The 13717-nt window shown below is 44.4% G+C and overlaps 1 protein-coding gene across 4 annotated transcripts in view; it reads right to left on the reverse strand.

The window, feature by feature from the left end:
• Positions 1 to 3613: 3613 nt before the first annotated feature.
• The window catches only part of ERLIN2 (ER lipid raft associated 2), a 372918-nt gene continuing 362814 nt past the window's right edge, over positions 3614 to 13717 (reverse strand). For all 4 annotated transcript variants that reach the window (XM_050801353.1, XM_050801350.1, XM_050801351.1 and 1 more), the window contains exons 7-12: positions 12447 to 12520; positions 12226 to 12284; positions 11574 to 11665; positions 10326 to 10415; positions 8521 to 8600; positions 3614 to 8121 (exon numbers count right to left, since the gene is read on the reverse strand). In XM_050801353.1, the coding sequence (XP_050657310.1) occupies positions 7921 to 8121; positions 8521 to 8600; positions 10326 to 10415; positions 11574 to 11665; positions 12226 to 12284; positions 12447 to 12520 (596 nt within the window). In that variant the 3' untranslated portion in view covers positions 3614 to 7920. The remainder of the gene's footprint in view (positions 8122 to 8520; positions 8601 to 10325; positions 10416 to 11573; positions 11666 to 12225; positions 12285 to 12446; positions 12521 to 13717) is intronic.

Raw genomic sequence — 13717 nt, forward strand, 5'->3', positions numbered from 1 at the left:
TGCGGTGGCCCGATCTGGGCTTACTGCAACCTCCGCCTCCTGGGTTCAAACGATTCTCCTGCCTCAGCCTCCCGAGTAGCTGGGACTAAAGGTGGGAGCCACCGCGCCCAGCCCACAGGCAGCTTTAGATGCTCTAGCAGGAGCTCAGCACATTCAGTGGATTCTTTTTTTGAGATGAGGTCTCACTATGTTACCCAGACTAGTCTGGGACTCCTGGGCCCAAGCAATCCTCCCACCTCCGCCTCCAGGGTAGCTGGGACTACAGATGCAGGCCACAACGCCCTGAGTTTCATTCTTGAGTTCCCTTCTGTGGACAATATGGTTATAAACTTGATGAGGAGTCAGACCATAAAAAGATTAACACAGAATGCTACATAGTCAGGTGGTGAAATAGTAGGTGCTATGGGGAAGGAGAAGGAGATCAATTTGGTTAAGGAAAGCACTCTTACCTGCAATTTCTGTTGAAAGATTCTCAAACATTAATTCAACTTAATGAAGTGGGATGCTGTTGTATTAGAGAAATGGCTAATGTTTTTTCTTCAGGTGGTCTTGTCTTGAGGTGATGGGGTTTATTAGAGCTTTCCGGAAAGAAGGGGCAATATTCTTACTCTCTCCTCTCACATTTTTTCACCAGACTCCCAGGAACAGAGATAGAATTTCACATCTTCTGCTCTGGGAAAATCACAATAGGCAGAACCTCAGGTCCTTAAAATAAGGGACTTCTTTTTGGATGTCTCTGGTCATTTACCCTGGTAGACATTAACTGGGTTATCTTCAAACTAGGACTGCCGACATTAGGAGTAGTTGTGTTCAAATAAAATGTCTCTGGACTTGATACATTTGCAGTCCAACCAAAATGATAAAAAATTTGAAATGACCAGAATGGCCCTTTGTGGTGTGAGCATAATAGATACTTGCTGTAGAGACACAGGTGGGAAGGAGCGAGTCAGCAGTGAGTGATGGGGAGGACAGGGGATCACAGTGACGGGATGTGTAGAGGAAGGATTGGGTGAGATGAAACACTTCAAATGATGCGCTATTTGGAAAACATTTTAAAACCACAAATACCTCACAGATCTAGGGAATGTATAATCCAGGTGTTAGGTCACTATGACAAGTAGTCGTAGCTTCATTTACTAGATTGGGCCTCTATTCTATTTATTTATTTATTTATTTATTTATTTTTTGAGATGAAGTCTTGCTGTGTTGCTCAAACTGGAGTGCAGTGGCGCCATCTTAGCTCACTGCAACCTCTGCCTCCTGGGTGCAAGCGATTCTCCTGCCTCAGCCTCCCGAGTAGCTGGGACTACAGGTGTGCACCACCATGCCTGGCTAATTTTTGTATTTTTAGTAGAGATGGGGTTTCACTATGTTGGGCAGGCTGGTCTTGAACTCCTGACCTCATGATCCACCCGCCTCGGCCTCCCAAAGTGCTGGGATTACAGTCGTGGGCCACTGTGCCCTGCCAAAGGCCATTATTCTTTGAATTACAAGGCAAGGTCATCCTCCCACCCCCTTATCCATTCAGTGAACATTTATTGAGGCATTACTCTGTGAAGGAGCCCTAAGAGAGACCAGGCTGAGTAAGACAGGCTTTATTGCCGATTTACTTCCAATATGCTTTTCATCTCTGACATTCTGTGATCTTATGAAAATGGAAATGGAGACAAAAAGATCATGGTGCCCCCAGTCCCATGGTCGTTTCACATTCCAATTTCTTTTTAGTTGTACTTTTGAATTAATTTCATTTCACTTTTTCCCGTTTTTTCCTTATTTTCTTTTTTAGTTTCTTCTCTTCCTCCTCCTGGGACATCAACCATCCAAGTTAACCTTTCATCCTCCCCTACAACCTAATCCTTGAAAAATACAAGTCCAAAATCATTTCATCACCAGTAATTGTCTTTAAATTGCTCCAATAATTTGCGAGGATAAAGGGGAAAAGAGAAAGATTAAAAAGCCAAATGCCCAGAGAAACAGATTTTATAAACAATCTAAAATCCAGTATACTTATTCACCATCAATGCCATCAAGCTTTTAAAACACCCTCATAGTCTAGAATAAAACCAAATTACGAGAAAAACATATATGGATTTAAAAATTATTTCCTTCTGAGCCTACTGTGATTCTTTTGGGGGGATAAAAAAGTAAAATGGAAAATTGCTGTTGCCTGGTTACTTAGCTCTAAAGAGAAATGGAGAAATAATGCCCATGTCCCATCCCAGTTTAAATGAATTCAGGTAGAGTAGCCCATGACAACAAGCCCTTGGCAAACATGCCATCACATCTGGCCTTTGAAATGTCTATATAGATAGTAGAACCCTAGATCTAGGGAAGACTTAGGGAGGTTTCATACAGAAAGAATGACATTTAAACCATCCCAAACAGCACAGAGTCTGCACAATTTCTGAAGACCATCAGAGAAGAATATTTATTTTCTATTTGCAGGTAACTACTCCTCCCCATGTGAAAGTTTAGCAAGCCTGATCTTTTTTTTTTTTTTTGAGATGGAGTCTTGCTCTGTCACCAGGCTGGAGTGCGGTGGCACGATCTTGGCTCACTGCAACCTCCGAGTCCCTGGTTCAAGCTATTCTCCTACCTCAGCCTCCCAAGTAGCTGGGATTATAGGCACACACCACCACGCCCAGCTATTTTTTTTGTATTTTTAGTAGAGATGGGGTTTCACCATGTTGGCCAGGATGGTCTCCATCTCCTGACCTCGTGATCCGCCCACCTCGGCCTCCCAAAATGCTGGGATTACAGGCGTGAGCCACCGCGCCCAGCCTTAGCAAGCCTGATCTTAAGTAAATTCTTTAAAAATCCTCCTTTATTCGAGCAAATTTCCTCTTTTAAGCTACCATTATGTAACTTTTATAATCGTGAAGTCATTAAATGTCCCTTCTGCCTTTTCTGGGATCAACCTATGAGCTTTATTTCTTTTTTTCTTTTTGGTTTTAATATTTTCTTTCTAGCTTCTTCAAATTTTTTTCCTTTTTAAAATTGGAGCCCAGAACTGGACAATTCCTCTCAACAGGGCCAAATCAGGTTCTTTTCTTTTTTTGAGACAGTTTTGCTCTTGTTGCCAGGCTGGAGTGCAGTGCTGTGATCTTGGCTCACTGCAACCTCCACCTCCCAGGTTCAAGTGATTCTCCTGCCTCAGCCTCACAAGTAGCTGGGATTTCAGGCAAGCGCCACCATGCCCAGTTAATTTTGTATTTTTAGTAGAGATAGGGTTTCTCTATGTTGGTCAGGCTGGTCTGGAACTCCTGACCTCAGGTGATCCACCTGCCTCAGCCTCCCAAAGTGCTGGGATTACAGGTGTGAGCCACTGCACCCGGCTTCTTTTCTTTTCTTTCTTTAAACCAGGTCATTTTCTACACAACATTTTTGTAGAGGTGTGTATCCTCAATACTGTGTTTGCTGCATTGCAATGTCATTCCCTTCTTCTATGTGCTATCCTATTTGTAATTTTATTCCATTTTTTTTTTCACATGTTTGGCTTTCTACTTAGTGGTTCCCATTTAATAGCTGTGTGTTTTTTAGCCCATTTCTCCAGATTGAAAATAAGTTGTTTTTGAATATATACATGCAAGGTACAGTGTGAAAGCCCTTCATATGCATTATTTCATATAAGCCACTCATTTTATTAATGAAGAAACTGAAGCTTAGAGAGGTCAAAAAACTTACTCAAGACCACACACCTAAGAAGTAGTGGAGCAGTGATTTGAACTTTGGCAGTCTAACTCCAGTAACTACACTCTTAATGTACCTATTCAATTGTTAAGATCATATTATTTGTGTAGCAGGCTCTCAAATCAATAGAAAAAGCTTGGGAGCCCCGTTAAAAAAACCTGAGAAAGCCTGGGCTAGGGGTGCCAGACTTAACAAGTAAAAATACAGAATAACCAATTAAATATGAATTTCACACAAACAACAAATTCTTTGGTATGAGTATGTCTCATGCAGTGTTTATGACATATAGTACCTATACTAAAAATTGTACATTGTTGAAATTCATATTTAACTAGGTATCTTATGCTTTATCTGGCTACCCTAAGCTGGGCAGCTTTCCAGAGTAAAGACTGGGAGTTCGTCCACTGAACTGATAACAAAATGAGTTTTAGTTTACTTGAAAATATCTTTGTCCTTTGGAGCTGAATTGCAGTGGTGTGTGAATTGTTTAAAATGATAAATCTCTATAGCACCTACCAAGAATTATGCCATGTTCACAAATTCTGTATCGATAATGGGGCTAGATTTTCATCTGAGTATATTTTTAGAGAGATCTTGTACTTAACTCACTAGTTGGGGATGTTTCATTTCTTTATGTCACCTAATATTAGCTATTGCTAAATTTCACTTTAATAAAAAAGTAGATACAAAGACTCATTTTACTTAGCAAGACTGCAAATAAAACTAAGACATAAATTCACATGGGACTGTTAGTATTGTCCAAAACAATTCCTCCAGCTATCAACCTAAGGCAATCAATCCAGCAGTATCATTTATAGAATGATTACTAAAACAAGAATCATTTCTCAGTTACAAATGGGGTCATTAAGCCCTTGGGGCTCTTTGAAAGTAGAAGTAGTTTGACTATTTAATCATCAGTCTACACAAAGGCAGAAATAAAAAGGAATGGAAATACAAACACAAAATGATTGGTTATTACCTCTTTTATAAGGAAACAAGGAAAAAAAAAAAAACAAACAGTGGCTAGAAACAACAAAAAAGCAGTGGCTAGAACCCTACTGAATAGAGCTTAAAGAAGTACTGGTTACATTCACAGACACAGTAGCCACTAGCCAAGATATAGTTTATCTCCATCAAACTTAAATAGATAAAGTCGGTAAGTATGACCATCTTACTTTCACTATTTACTCTCTTTAAATAGTAAAGGTATCAGTTTTGAAAGATACATAGAACCACAGGAACAGTGAATGATCATTTATAAAACAGCTCCTTTTCCTGAATCAATATATTGCTAAAATTCTTTCAGTAACCCTCCCTTTTTATATGATCACAGATCCCTCTACATCTATTTTATTTTCCTTATATAAAAATTATTAATAAACTTTGGTTTCCTTGCAAACATTCGGTCCTTGTATTTTAAAAAGTGATTAAAAACTACTGAATATGAATCACTTCTGCAAAGTTTAATGAGTGAGAAACATTCAACCAAGGTGATTCCTCCTTGGAAAATCCTACAAAAACTGAATTTTATAAACAGTTACTTATTTTGATAGATGTTCCATTTATAAATAGCAGCCATGACTTCACTGTCTACAAAATTGCAGGTGTCACATTTTACATGTTTAGAATTCAAATGTTTTAAGATTAGATTTTCTAGTAAGAGTTAAAATAAAAACAAAGTTATACAGACAGATGGGTTAGTTGTCCTATGCAAAGAAAACAGCTGATTTCCATGATTTTGCTATTTAGACAGATAAGAGACAACCATTGGAATGACACTAATGTGTAGGATAACGTATTTTTTGTTTAAAGAGGAAATGATAGAAACTTGGGGCGGGGCAGCTGCAGCAGGACTTGACTCTACTGAGGCTCTTTTGTGGTCATGGGACAAGCTATCGCAGGATGTTAGTACCGGAGAGGCCCTCGAGTTAAGACCTGAGCAAAGTGTGCTATTCAGAGAAGCTGAGCTATCCCTGCTCCCAGTTCTACTGTGGTGAATTGGTGTTTTCTGAGGCCTAGGCAACAAGAGCTCAGGGTAGAAGGAGCAGACATTTTTGGGAAGTGGGGATGCTGGGCATGTCATGTTGCTCTAATAAGTGATTAATAGCACAGAAATGGGAGGAAGATGGATGTATTTTAAATGGATACCCCCTATGCTGGTCTTGGGAAATGACCACCTTTTTTTTTTGAGACGGAGTCTCGCTCTGTTGCCCAAGCTAGAGTGCAGTGGCGTGATCTTGGCTCACTGCAACCTCTGCCTCCTGCGTTCAAGGGATTCTCCTGCCTCAGCCTCCCAAGTAGCTGGGATTACAGGTGCCTGCCACCAAGCCCAGCTAGTATTTCTATTTTTTGTAGAGATGGGGTTTTGCATGTTGGCCAGGGTGGTCTCGAACTCCTAACCTCAGGTGATCCACCTGCCTCGGCCTCCCAAAGTGCTGGGATTACAGGCGTGACCACCATGCCCGGCCAAGGGAAATGACCACCTTCTGAAAGGACTCTGGAGCACATTAAAATCCATCACTCCCAGGCACATTTTGTTGCCTGCAAGAACTGTGCCCAGGACTGGAAGTCCCAGAGGTCAGAATAGAGAAGGGCAACTTTGAAGTAAGGGGAGCTAACACTGTATGTTTCTAGGCAGGCTCAATGCTCCCAAAACTCCTGAGCAAGCTGGTCCAAGCTCTGGGACCATTCCTTAAACCAGAAGTCTGGGCATGGGCCCAAAAAGAAGGCAGGGACTGCTGCCAGAAAGGACCATTCACAGATACACCTAGGGAAGAGGGGTACAGGAGTTGGCAGGGGGTGGGGGGGTCAGCTCGTAACAGGGCCGAGTCCGAAGCCAGAGGTGGTCATGAAGGGCACTAATATGCTTGCAAGTTAACTCCAGATAGCTGCCCTCCACTTAATTCTAGACACAATCCATGGGCTATACAGGTTGGACACCCCCAGCCCCTCAATCTCAGGATATAAGAAAAACTTTTTGTTCAAATTTGCTCTCCCCATCCTGAATCTCCCAGGGCGACTCAAAATGTTCTGACTAGTAATGAAAAAGAAAACCCTTTGAATGGATTTTGGCACAGCCATTCCAACCTGGGGACTTGGGCATGAACTCTTGACTTGCTCCACACAGCTGTCCCTGGAGACTGAATGTTCAGCCTGACTTGTGTTGCTGCCTGCAGCCCTGGATTTAAAAACACAGGCTACTTAGTGAATAGAGTCCTTTTATCACTAAGTCAGACCCACTCCCTGCACAAGCCACAGGCATTAAGACCAGGACATCTCTTGACTGATCGTTCCTCCTCCTGCACACATGGTGTCAGACCTCTTCACTGCAGAATCTCTACAACAATAGAAAGACACTTCATCTCGAGGTGCACACATAACCTGTCAGGCAGGTCCTGCAGTGGCTGAGAGATAACAAGGATCCCACTCCAGCAGCTGTTAAGACACCTGAGTTGTTTGTCCCTGTCTTCTTGATACTGAGTGGAACTAATGAACGGAATTTTTGAGAAGAAAAAAAAAAATCACAGGATAGGTGAAAAGATGCAGAAATAATTGAGTGGTGGTGATCAAGCTCTGACTCTAGAAATGTAGTCAGAAACCACCACTCTGAGCCCTAGGGCAAGGAGCAAAGTGTATACAAAATCTTGCAAAACCTAGCACCAGTACTTCCTTATGAGGGCTCAAGAAAGCACGCCTCTAAAATAACTCACACACATGCGGACAAGAATGCCAGGAAGGTCGAACGTTCTCTGCAGCTGTTTCTTCACAGCTCTACTGGCAAACTCACAGGCACATATTTGCTCAGTTGCTGAGCCTCACCCACAGACATCTCCCACCTCGGAGGCAGAGGTGAGAACACTGGACTGCATTTTCCCAAATAAGGGAAATCAAATCAGTTGGAGGTAACACTCTACATTTCTCCCCCTCCTTAATGATAGCATCCCTAATTAAGCCAGCCTCAAAGGATAAAATTAGTGTCTAGAGGTCAAAGGTCAAGCCCATGGTTTACAAATCTTATTGGAAGTCATATAAACTGCTTACCTGAAATAAAACCCCCCAACAGTCCCCACCCTCCCTTCCCTGGAAAGGGAGTAGATTTAAGTTCATTTCTTCTTTTTCACCACAGTAATTGGAAGACAGAGAAGGTAGTGGGGGAGGCAGGAACATTCTGATTCATCTTAAAAAATAAAGATCTGCTTAAGTGTCATTTGCAGTCGTATCAAGTTTTTTTCAATTCTCCTTAGTGGCCGTATCCAAGGGCTCATCTTCTAAGCCAAAGCTTAGCTTGTCAGCTAGCCCCTCAAACTGCTTGCTCACACTGCCCGCAGAGTCCATGAACATGTTAGGAATGTCTTTGCCAAAGTAAATCTTGCTGTTGGAAGCAATGGCCTTGTACTTCATCAGCTGAAGATATTCAGGGGTTAGCTTCAGCTGTTTAAAAAAAAAAAAGTATGGAAGACTTAGGTGGAACCATGTTAGAGAAGACGGGGGTGGTGCCCCTTCAGTTTTCCTATGACGAGGTTCTCTGTCAAATATTTATGCCCCTATGTACTTTTTGTGGTCTCATTGTTACATTTCTGTAAGAGACAGTCATCTCAGATCTTGGAGCAGAGTTGCAAAAGTTAAAAGTTTCCATGTTTAACACAAAATTAAACTAAACTTCTATCAAGGCATGTCCAAGAAGGAAAGTACTTGCACCACACAGCACAGGTGTCCTCAGTTCTGGCCATGAAGGGCTTTGGGTGGTGGTAGGCACTCAACACTGGAAACTCTCCCACAATACAGACCCAGACCCAGACTCCTCTTTATCAGGCTGTGCAGGGTCTTTACCTTATTGGCTTCGGCTATTTTCATAGCAGTGTAGCACTCAGCATCCGCCTTTGCCTTCTCCCGGGCCAGAAATGCAGCATCTGAGGGGGAAGGAGTGCAGTGAACTTGGTGAAGTGCTAAAACTGAGTTCTTTGCAGGAAGTGCAGAGGCTATGGGAAGACTCTGTTCTAGTCCCTGGAACTTCACCCCGATTGCCTCTGTGACCTGGAGGAGACTGCTTTGTCCTCTGTTTTACATGCATTTTCCCCTATTGTACAAGTTGTTGTAAGGATTAACTAAGATGAAAAAGTGTTTTGAAAGCATCTCCCTTTGACAGGGGCAGCAAGTCTGTGGCTATGGCCCAAACATACATGTTGATAGTGCTATGGAAGAAAGCAGTGTTAGCCAGAAGCGCTTCCTGTCTTACTTCTTTTGGAGATCCATGTCTGTGAAGCACAGCAGTGGGACCCTGCCTCAAGCTCTAGGCCAGAGCTTGCCACTCCTCCCTCTTGTGCTACACAGCAAAAGCAGGAAAGCTCAAAGGTGGCTCTAAGTACGGCCAGAGGTGGATCCACCCTAAAACTGAATGCCATGAACATAACATAGTTCAGTCCCTCTCCAACTTCAATTCCCTTTTATTTCCATCAATCATTTCAAAAAGGTCTTAATTAACAGTGATTAAGCTGGCGCGATTCTGAGAGAGAATTACATGCCATGGTCCAGACCAACACGTGTTTGGATTAAGACCTATTTAATTCCACTGTGTAAGCCATATTCTTCCCTAATCAGCTCTGAGACTAGCTTTCTGTCAAGCTGATAGAAAATTTTTGATATTTACCTCCTTGCCTTGGGAATGGGCCAGCCTCATGTGAGAAATATATGTAGCAACATGTCTGGGAGAAAGGTCAGTCTGTGGGTGGGTTCTCACTGCGTGCCCTCAGTGTGACCCCTCGTGGAAGGAGCTTCAGTCCAGCCAGGGTTCTGGCTGCCATGAGGCCCCCTCAGCTGGCCTGAGCACTTGATGACATGTATTTGTGAGAAATAAAAACGTGTTGCTTTGCTAAGAGCTCCCTAATGAGGAGCCACTGATCTGTGAAATCCTAACTGGCTCCTCTATGGGCCCCTGCAAAGCCTGACAGGCCCAATAATGAGTATAATTAGACATAACACTTTGTAGCCGGAAGCTGGGCCTTGAGGTCCCAGTTTTGCCTTGGAATTTGCTTGAAATAAGCCACCCCAAGAAGAGGTGGGCAGTGGGAAGGAGGTGCAGGCTTAGGAGCAGGAACAGAAGGTGAATGATATTCAGAAAAGCCAGCAAAGAAAACCTTTCTCTCCAGCTCCTGTCTGACAGGTGCTGAAAATCTGTCTTCTTCAAACCTGGCTTAGTATCTGCATAGACCTGGAGAACAGACTTGGAGCCCAAAACCATGGCGCTGACCAACTTTGGAGCAGAAGAAGCTAAGGCAGTGGGGAGAGCCAACTGCTGAGAGTACGCTCCCACCGCTCCAAGGCCCCGCTAGCCTGGGAACTCCAAGACAGCAGGTCTACGGGACTTCCTTTTTCTCATGCCTAACAAAATGCTGGGCACATACTGGTAGTCAAGCCACATTTGCTGAATGAACAAATGCTCTCTGAAGTAGAAAATAGATGCTAGCCTGGCCACAGTCGCTTCAAAATTCAAATCTCCGCATGGAGAAAAGCTGCTGTTGTGCGGAGATCATGACATCCTTGAGCACAGTTAAAGGGCAAAGGCAATGGCTCCCCTACCCACTGGCCCCAGGGCGTGGTCTGAGGAGGACTCAGGCATGACAGCCACTTCTGCTTACCTTCAATTTCTGAAATCTTCTTCTCAGTCTCCTTCTCCATCACCTTCTGCCCGTAGGTGATCTCAGCCACCTGGGCCACTTTTTCTGCCTCTGCATAAATGATAGTGAGGAAAGACTTAGGGTTCTGGCATTTCAGAGTTTGACTAATTTCACCTTTCACCCGAGCTGAGTGTCCTGGTGGGCCAGCTTGGCTGGAGAGCCCCCAGAGGGCAGCTGTGAGGGCACACATGGGCAGAGTGGGATGTGCCAGTGAGCACAGCCCCCTTCTATCGGCGTGAGATAGTAACCGAGGAGACCTGGGCCCAACGCAGGAAGCATGAGCCCTAACTTCACAAGGGAACTTCTCCAAAGGAATATTCTATAAGAATGGAGTACTCTAGCAGGGTTCTGCCTGGCCCTTCACTGTAGACAGGGCTCAGGTTGGTTGTTGATAATACAGCGCAGTGGCTAAGACCATAGCTTCTAGAGCCAGTGTCCTTGGTTTGAACCCCAGTTGCACCCCTTACTTGCCATATGCCCTTGGGCACGGCATTTTACCCCTCTGTGCTTCGGTTTGATAAAACGAGGTTAAGGATAATACAGAACCTACCTCACACAGTGGTTGTGAGGGTTGACTTAACCCACATATTAAGTGGTTAGAAAAGTATGTGGCTCACAGTAAGTGCTTAATTAAGTGTTAGCCATTATTATGAAGAATTAACAGCCTGGGCGCAGTGGCTCACGTCTGTAATCCCAGCACTTTGGGAGGCCGAGGTGGGCAGATCATGAGGTCAGGTGTTCGAGGCCAGCTTGGCCAACATGGTGAAACCCTATCTCTACTAAAAATACAAAAATTAGCCAAGCGTGCTGGCACGCGCCTATAATTCCAGCTACTCAGGAGGCTGAGGCAGGAGAATCACTTGAACCTGGGAGGTGGAGGCTGCAGTGAGCTGAGATCATGCCATTGCACTCTAGCCTGGGTGACAGAGCAAGACTCCATCTCCAAAACAAAACAAACAAACAAAAAAAACAACAAAAAAAACAGGCGGGGCTTCTTTCATTTAAGAAATAAGTGGGAACTCAAAACTCATTACCCTTGGCCATGATCTGACAATTTCAACTTTGTTTCTGGGAGTCTACCTGCCACTCCTGCGCTGTGGAAGTGGTTTGGAGGACCATGGGGTCTCACCAGGCCTCAGCCTCCTTGCATGTTCCCACCACCCCCAGCCCTTCTGCCTGGAAAGGGGGATCACAGAACCACATTCAGACCAATGAGCGCCTTCTTCCGCTCTGTCTCTGCTTCCTTTTCCACCACCTTCTGTTTCTGGGCTGCAATAAGAAGCTTTGTCTTCTCGCTTTCCCTGAAGAGGAGAAAAAGCTGTGAGGCAGCTATGGAAAACTCAGGAGCTTCACTGTCCCCAGGAGAAGTCGAATTCTTCTGCTGAAGAGAGGCAAACTCCCATTTCCTACTCCTCCTGGAAGGCTGTTCCATGGCCCAGGTAAAAGCTGATCTATAAAAGCTGACAGTAACATAGCTCTTCTCCTCCCAAGTAACTCATTTGTGGAAAATAAAACATAATTTAGTAAAATACACCTGCCTGTCCACTTACTGGTGTCTTGCTCCTGTCTACGCCTTGGGCATGAGTCACTGAACACAAACAAGGCCCCTTGGCCCTTTTCAAAACATCGCTGCTCTACAGGGCTTATCCTGGTGTTCTCAATCACAGGCAGGGAGCCCCAGTGGTGGCCCTGACGTGCCTGCCCAATCTTACAGTGCAGTGGGCTGTGGCAAATCCTCCAGCAAGGGGATAACCGAGAAGCCTGGCAGCTTCAGTTACCTCTGGGATGGGATGAGGTGGGAGGTGGGAGGTGGGAGGTGGGAGTCAGTGGTGGTCACAGCCCAGGCAGAGGGTATACTCACATCAACTCGTAGTTTCTGCGGATTGCCTCTGGTATGTTGGGCTTTGTTACCCGCACAGCCTGGAGAGAGATTAAAACAGCAGCTGATGGGAAAGTGAGGGTAGTGAGGGGACACACACAGTTCCCACTGGGCCTTGATCTTCCTGCACAAAAAGGACATTCCTTGGGAGAAGGGATGCAGTGTCAGAGAGAGAGGGGCTGCTCCCATGCAGCAATGCTTACTTGAATGACCAGCCCAGGGGCCATGGAGGTCAGGTCCTGCTGCAAAGCCAGTTTGAGATTTTCATCAATCTGATCTGGAATAAAGAAAAGACAGAGAAAAAGGAGTTGTTACACTTTCTAGATGAGGGAGGGCAGGATGAGGGTAAAGTGCAAGTTTAGTCACCAGCTCAAGAATGTACCCTCCCAAGGGAGTGTGCTTATCAAAGCCCACAAATCTAAAGATCCCCTGCCCAACTTCTGAAGCAGCCTACGCAGGCAGCCCTCTACATGGTGAATGCAAGGGCATTCTATTTCTGTGCCTCAAGATAAAACTCAACCTTTGTTCTGAAAATACTAACCATGCCCTACAGCGGGTGAGAGCTTAAAAAGAAAAAAAAAAGAACAAACAATTCTAGCACATTTCTTGCGTGAGGCAGCAGCCTTTCCCTAGACAACAGCAGCCAAAGAGAAGGAAGGTTCAGTTTCCCTGAAGAAGGAAGGTGGAATGGCTATTTAGGTTTTGTGGAAAGAGCTGAGCACATTAAATCTAGTAATTTTAGAAGTTTCTAAAAGAAAAACAGACTTTGACGTCAAGGAGAGCCCCAAGGAAGACTGTTTCTATTAGGAACTCCATCAAACAACAGTAAGGGAAAATTAAAATGTACAGTTCTGGAAACGAGCCCCAGGCTTTTGATGTGCTGTTTGCGTTGGTCCTGATTTCTTTGTCTGGAATCCACATGAGTTGTTTCACAGACAAATGTAGGAACAGCTGTAACCGACTCTCCCCCTGCCTTCCTTTCCAGCTGCAATCTCAGAAAAGCAGCACCAAAGCTGCCTTCTCTGGCCTGGGCTTCTCAGGTTTTAGAATCCCCTTCCTTGCCTTCTGCCCATGAGATCCTCGATAAGATCCCGGCGGGGCTTAGAGAAAAAGACTAAGTGAAATCAGGCTGGGACTTGTACACCACATCTCTGCTTCGCTGTCAGCTGCCATCTGCTTTAAGTAGTCCTTTTGTGGTCACCTGTGCTCAAATAGCCTCTGAAGAAGAGAAAGTCTCCGTCCTTTTACTGATGCCAAAATGGAGGCCCATGGAAGCTGGCTAGTAGCAAAAATAACAAGCTTGTTTAATTGGTGGGCCTTGATTGTTAGGATTTTAAGACAGTACTATCAGTAAACAAGGGACGGTAACGTTTCTACATATAGGATATGCTCTCACAAGCCTGAGCACCGAAGGAGAAATGCCATCAAGTCGGCACCTCCCACCTGCTAGGGGTCAACCAATTTAACAACTAGA

Source organism: Macaca thibetana, chromosome 8 (genome assembly GCF_024542745.1).
Source record: "Macaca thibetana thibetana isolate TM-01 chromosome 8, ASM2454274v1, whole genome shotgun sequence".
NCBI classification, from domain to species: domain Eukaryota; kingdom Metazoa; phylum Chordata; class Mammalia; order Primates; family Cercopithecidae; genus Macaca; species Macaca thibetana.